General features: G+C 39.8%; 1 protein-coding gene across 1 annotated transcript; it reads right to left on the bottom strand.

The window, feature by feature from the left end:
- Nucleotides 1–4,753: 4,753 nt before the first annotated feature.
- LOC149024087 (uncharacterized) lies at nt 4,754–7,345 on the bottom strand. Its single transcript, XM_089143408.1, has 5 exons — nt 6,518–7,345; nt 5,872–6,004; nt 5,583–5,701; nt 5,141–5,530; nt 4,754–5,092 (listed from the first exon to the last, which is right to left on the bottom strand). Exons 1-5 carry the CDS (start codon nt 7,343–7,345, stop codon nt 4,754–4,756), a joined length of 1,809 nt encoding a protein of 602 aa, XP_088999534.1.
- Nucleotides 7,346–7,559: the final 214 nt, after the last annotated feature.

Here is a 7,559-nt window from a genome sequence, read left to right as displayed (position 1 = left end):
GCCATTAATGGGTGCTATAAGCGCACACCAAGCATCCGCAGGAGGCTTCATGGATCACATCTCCATCTCCCACTGATGGTGCCACATCTTCTTCATATGTGTTATTGAACCCATGTGGTACTTCTCTAGTTTCCGACGTGCTACCATTTGTACAGTATAATATAACATACAAAGAAAGGATGAGTTCTAACGAACTCAGTAAGGATAACACATTTTTCATACATATGTCGACATATCCAGCAATATATATATATATATATTAAATGAATGATATGCAATAATATGAATGCTACTAAGATCTAACTATGCAAGTCTCTAGATAGTTGACATGCTTTAAGATATAACACTAGCCCTCCTCTGGGTAGGTCTAGTCACTTTGATCCCTCACGGATTGGATACCTCTATTGGGATCACGGGTAAAGGGGTTAAGTCCTCATAAGTCATCCATGGTTGGGGTTTAAGTCAACACTCTCTTACCACGACCATTGGCATGAGTATTAGCGCATGTCGTGGTTTCTAATCCAATGCAAGGTCATACAATAACATATTATATCAAGTCCAAATACTTCCCCTATAACACCAATCAACTCGGTTCCATGTCCTTCTCTACCTAGGAATGAGAACCCTCACAGATCGACTACCATTGTTGGACTCCATTCCCTAACCCTATGGTCATCCACATATTATTGGGGCTGATGCTCTCATGACCCCTCACGACTCCCTGACTGGTCCTTGGATGTCCATGAGCCCAAACTCTAATATATGCAACCCTATCATTTTATGATCAATAGTGAATCCCTGAGTCTCTGCACGGACTGGTTACCATTGTAGAATGAAACGGAGTCATATCACCATTATCACGGGTCATTCGGTTTTAGTTCCCTTACTGAAAGGGTAGTAATATGTAAGGGTTTCTAGCCATGCAATTCTAGACTCCCTAAGTATGTCATCCAACAGTCATGATAGTGCTGGAGGCATCGGTGAGCATATGTCCCATACCACAACCCTTTGATATCTCAAGCAATGGATACCCAATTGGATACCCTTTCATCACAACTGCATACATCATCCAACATTATATTATAACCATTCATTCAATATTATAAAGTGATAAAGTATATAGAAACATCATATACAACATACTTTCAACAGTAATACAATGATTTATACAATTACAGCAAGTTATATGATCAATGGAGAATGTAAGAAATATATCATTCGTCATATATCATGTCATTACATATAAATAAAAAAGTATGTCCTTACCTGTAATTATGTAAAAAGCCTACTAAATGCAATTAAACTTCAATAACAACAGTTCCGGCAAACTTAGAGAACACCTAAGCATAAGGTTACAAGAATATATTAAAGATATGATTCAAATCATAGCAAAGACAAACCTCACATGGCTACTGTGACTCAGCCAGTCACTTGGGCCAGTTAGTTGGGTCAAGCGACCGCCCTTGTTACAGACCATTTGCAAAGTCTGAAATTCTGACTTTCGATCATCCAATTTCAATCCGATTTCGGGATGATTTAAGTTCGAATTTCATTCTTAAGAAGTCTATAACAAAGATCCATAATCAACAACCTAAAATTATACAGATCCATAATTCAATTCATCTCCCTTGATTAGATCCATCCTTTATTCGAATACAAGGATTATAACCAACACAATTTGGTTACTACCAACATAAAGGAGGTTGCTCTAATCCATTTCAAAAGTTGAGGGAAGAGAATGGAGTGAATGGAGATCACTTAATTACCTCTTCTAGATTCGCAAAACAGATTGGGGAAAGGTTCCACTTCGCAATCCATGCTTCTCTCACCTTCCAGCATATGTTCTTTGCCTCCTAACCGTCCACAATAGCAATCCCAAATATAATAATAAGTAAAAAGGTCGAGGTTTGCTATTTATAGGGAATAGGGGCAAATTAGGGCAAAACCACGCAAATAGACCATGGCGGTCACTTGGGGCGGTTGATTGGCCAATCAATCGTCTTAAGCAACTGCCCCCTAATACTTTTCAGTACTTGGGTGCTTTGCTCAAGGGGTTGATCTCTAACTCAAACCTAACCCTAAACAACATGTGGGGAATGTCTTACCTTCAATCCAAACATCTTCAAACACCTCTTGACTCTGCTGAAAATCCACTTCCCAACAAGGCAGGTTCTTCGTCAAGAGAATTCAAATCCATGGACTCAGAATATGGATCATGGACTTCAATTTGGATATTTCACAAATTATTCTGGCTTGACTTTCGAGTTATCGGACTTGTAATACAGATCCTGGGTTAGAAATATGGGGGTTGTTACATAATTGTTCATGTACTCCACCACCACCACCACCACCACCACCACCAAGACCACCGTCATCATTGTCGTCATCATCATCATCATCCTTCCTAGTCTGACTAGGATTGGGAGCAAGGGTATCATTTGATCATCCTCGTGCGTGCCATACTGCACCATCCAATCCTCATCCGTAGTGGCAGTAGCCGCCTGTACATGTACCTGCCCCTCTCGAGATGCCATGTACTCATCTATATCAACTCCCGCAACTTAAGCAATGATTGGGTTTGGCCTAACTCCAGGCCGATCTAACACTGGCTCACCCCTGTCCAACAACCAATTAGTGAGGGGATGCTGCTCATCTGTAATGACCTCGAAGATATCATTGAGCTAGATGTCCCTATCCTTGAAATTCTTGAGAATTTCGGCGATAAAATGGCAATGCTGGTTTCGGTTCACCCAGAACCGAAACCACCGAATTCAGCGATTTTGTGCACCTTGGTGAGTTCATTAGTTGCTAAAATTACACCTTGGTCCTCATGTACCATCAAAGACCGTATGAGACTGTTAACAAAATTTAAAATTTCAAGTGAGTATAACTAAATTATCCCTTGTAAGTTAAAATGATTCAAATGCTTGCCAATTAATACCTTATTCTTAAAGTTTGTCCCAAACATAAAATTATAATTTTACCTCTCCATATTCTATTTTTAAAAACCAAAAAACCATATTAATGGATTCTTCTTTTACCCTATAGTAAATCACCAACTACCCACCGGCATGCTGCCAGAAATCACAACCACCACAATGAACGGAAAAAAAAAACCCTAAAAATGAGGCATTGTCGAATTAGGAAACCATTGTTGTGTTTTTTTTTTTTTTTTTTGCTTTGCTTCTGCATCTCCATGCTCCTCACCTCTATTATTCTTAATCCTCACAATCTATCTACATTGTAGAAATTCGCATAAGATAACAGTGTGTAAAGAAAACTCAGAAGTACTTTCTTCTCTTTTTCTTGCAATTCCATCAGGGTATGTGTCAACTTTCGTTTGTGGGGGTTATTGTGTTTGTTTTGTCAATGGCTATGCTTATGAACATGCGTGCGCTTGCTTTGCTTTACGTTGGGGATCTTCACCTGATATTAGGGGTGCAAGTTTGGCCCTGGCGGCCCTGACCCGCCCTGAGCCCGAATAGGGCTTGGGCTAAAGATTTTGGCCCTAAGGGCGGGTTAGGGCCAAAATATTCTGGCCCTGAACTAGGGCCAAGGGCGGGCCTGGGACTACTCTCTAGCCCGCCCAGCCCATCCCAGCTCGTCCCTGATTTTGGCCCTAATCTTGGCCTTGATCTTGGCCCTGATTCTGGCCCTGATTCTGGCCCTGACTTTGACCCTGATGCTAGCCTTGATCTTGGCCCTGATTCTGGCCCTGATCTTGGCCCTGATCCTAGCCCTGATCTTGGCCCTAATATTGGCCCTAATCTTTGCCTTGATCTAGGCCCATGATTTTGGCCCTAATCTTGGCCTTGATCTAGGCCCATGATTTTGGCCCTGATTTGAGTCTGGATGTTTTATAAAAAATTAATAAAAATAAATTATATCTTCATTAACAATGTCGTAAGCATTCACCAAATTTTGGCCCGATCCTGACCCTAATTTTGGCTCTAGTCTTAATGTTAATTTGACCCTGATCATGTATTAGATTTTTACCTTAATCTTCACATTAACATTGATATAACTCTAAGTCTTGACTTTTAACTTCAATCTTTTTTATCCTATTAGACTATGAGTTTAGTTTTTATATTATTTTTAAGATAATTTTTATTTTTCGAACTAAGTCATTTTTAGTTCGAAAAAATCATTGATTTTTTTTTGACTAAGGCGAGATAATATATTATAAATAATAAAAGCTAGTATATAGAGAATTAATATCTAACAAATCCACACCCCTAACTTCTCATCATGAATATTGACATCTTTCTTTCGCCTCTAATGTGGTATTTCAAAAGAAAAAAGAACTTATTAAGGGCAGATAGCTATGTTTGTAACTAAAATATAATTTCTTTAACTACGAAAAAAATATCAATACTAAATTATCATTGATTTACTTGTTAACAAAGTTTTGAATATGATTTTTCTTTTTTTGTTTTTTTTGGTAAACCACGCTTTAATTAGAAAAAGAGCGGTTACACAAGCCCAGCTCCTGGGACACTAAGTCCAAGAGCCAGGGAGAGCTCACAAGCCAGACACACCTGGAGCCACAAGAAAGACCACCACGGGCCAAAGTATCAGCAGCTAAATTAAAAGACTGGGGAATCCAAGAGAAGGAAACACGGGAAGGGGGAATACAAAGAGAAAAAATCTCATCAACCAGAGGGGAAACTGAATAGGAACTAGACCGTCTATTTTGAAGATTAGAGATAGCAACTAAGCAATCGGCTTCCAACAACACACACTTAAAGCCAGCTTAAACAACATATTTCAGACCTTCCCGAATAGCAATCAGCTCATCCTCAAGAGCAGAGAACATCTTCCCAAAATCAGATACAGCAAAGAGAACAGAACCCGTGTGATCCCGACCAATGAAACCAAAACCACCCATAGCTTGATCCTCACTAAACACAACATTAGAATTTACCTTAATCCAACCACGAGAGGGACAGCACCAGCCCGGCAAATAGTGTTCATCAACAAAAATAGGTTGAATAGACCATACCTTTAAAAACTCCATAGCTGCACTCTGAGCACCAGAAATAACATGAGCAGGAGAAGAAGACAGACCCGAAAAATATAGAGAATTTCTCACCTGCCAAATGGACCAGATTAGGAACAAAGCAATGCAAAAAGGAATCACCACAACCTTCTTATCCCTACGCTTCAGTCGACACCAATCTTCAAGCCATTTAATAGACAAATTTACAGAGGAAGTATCTATTAACTGTGTCAATGAGGAACCAAACCAAATAGCCTTGGCAAATTGGCATTTGAAAAAAATATGATCAATCAATTTAGCTTCAAGGCCACACTGCAAACACAGAGGTTCTACTGGAATATTTCTTCTAACCAACTCTGAACACGATGGCAGCCCATTTGCAAACATCCTCCACAACAGAAATTTGATCTTAGGAAGTGTATTAGCCTGCCAAATCATCTTCCACATAGCAGCCGACATTAATTGATAAGAATGCACATAGGACGTCGAAGGAGCAGCATTAAGCTTGTCCCTCATTTCATTATATAACAACTGATATGCAGTTTTAACAGAGAAAATACCATTTGCAGCAGGCCCCCCATACAAGAAAATCTTCTAATTCCTCAAATGTAGGAAGAATCTTCAAGATCTCAGCCACATCACAAGGGTTGAATAGTTGATGAAGTGTCTCAACTTTCCACCTACGATGAGAATCCAACAGGTCTGCAACCCAAACAAGCAAACAATCAAAAGGCTTGGCAGTCGAAACTCTGTAATTTTTTGCAGATGGGATCCACGCATCTTCCCAAATCCAAATAGAGTTTCCATTCCCAACTCTCCATAACAGGCCTTTTTTAAGACATCTCGCCCGGCAACAATGCCTCTCCACATACTCGAAGGTTGAGACCCCATAGAAGCATTAAGAAAATCGGAAGCGGGGAAATAAATAGCTTTAATAATCTTAACCCACCAAAGCTCAGGTTCCAACCATATCTTCCAAGCCAGCTTAGAGATAAGAGCCCAATTCTGCAAATGTGAAACTTTGAATCCAAGACCCCCAGAAAATTTAGATTGGCATACTCTCTCCCAAGCAATCCAATGCATTTTCCCCCCAACAGAATTTTCACCCCAAAAAAATCTAGCTTGAGCTTGTTGGATTGCATCATGATGATATCTGGGCAACAGCAAATGAAGACTAGCATAGGAAGACACTGTTGATGTAACCGAATTAATCAAAACCGCACGACCAGCATGAGTCATTAGCTTACTCTTCCATCCAGCAATTCTAGAATGAACACAGTCCTTAAGCCCATGGAGGAATTCAGCTTTATACTTATGAAAATCCAGTTGAATACCAAGGTATTTCTTAGGAATCTGACCCTGAGATAACCTTAAGGATCAAGAGAACCACCGTCTCCATCGACTTGGTGTATTGGGGCTAAAGAAGATTGAAGATTTACTTCTGTTGATGCACAGCCCAGCACCTTTGCAAAATAAATCTAGATTCTCTTTAAGGCTATTAATTAGCTTTAATGAAACCTCAGAAAATATAACAATATCATCCGCAAATAAGAGATAATTTAACTGAGGACTCCGAGATCTAATACTGATTCCTGTAACCAAATCATTAGTAGCAGCAAGATCCATTAAGTGACACAAGGCCATCGAACACAAAGAAAAGATAGCAGGGGAAAGAGGATCCCCTTGTCGGATTCCTCTAGAAGGAGAAATAACCCCATGAACAGAACCATTGATTAGCACACTAAATGAGACTGAGCGAATGTAGGACATGAGCATAGAAACCCAAACCTCATTAAACCCCAACCGAAGGAGTGCTTGCTCAATAAAATTCCACTCAAGCCTATCATATGCTTTCTTAAGATCAACTTTAGCAGCCATAAATCTTTTCTTCCCTTTCCTCTTCCCTTTAATATAATGGTACATCTCATTAGCCATAAGAAGATTCTCCGAGATAGACCGGCCTGGAGTAAAAGCAGTCTTGTGTTGATCAATAATGGATGGAAGAAAGCTCACCAACCTCAAGCAAATAATCTTGGAGAAAACTTTAGAGGCCACTCCACCCAAACTAATCGGCCGAAATTCCTCCACAGACTGTGCTTTAGAACCTTTTGGAATCAAACAAATCAAGGTTTTGTTAAAATGTGGCGGAAAGCAACCAGTCGTAAACAACTCCAAAATGAAAGCATATAAATCAGCATGAAGCACATTCCAATAATTCTGAAAGAAAGCAGGAGGTAGACCATCCCACCCTGGGGATTTACAAGGTATCATTGCAAATAAAGCAGCCTTTACCTCAGCTAACGAAGGCGTAGCCAACAACACAACATTCATTTCATCATTCACCATAGGCCGAATACTTGAAAGAAGGAGATTCTGAGCCGAGTTGTCAATACCATCAGAAGTATAACAATTCTTAAAATACTTAGGCTGCGTTTGTTTGCTGGAATAAAGGTGGGGTGGGAAAAAAGGGGTGGGAAAATTCTTGAAAAAAGTGTAGATTTCTTACTTTTCCTTTAAATCCCAAAATGGTAGATTGTTTGGTTGCTTGGGGTGGGAAAGT

The sequence above is a fragment of the Hakea prostrata genome, chromosome 2, assembly GCF_041222555.1.
Source record: "Hakea prostrata isolate BN-2017 chromosome 2, UWA_Hpros_2, whole genome shotgun sequence".
NCBI classification, from domain to species: Eukaryota; Viridiplantae; Streptophyta; class Magnoliopsida; order Proteales; family Proteaceae; genus Hakea; species Hakea prostrata.
Note: the sequence above shows the minus strand (reverse complement) of the source record. Positions and strands in the feature narration are given on the sequence as shown.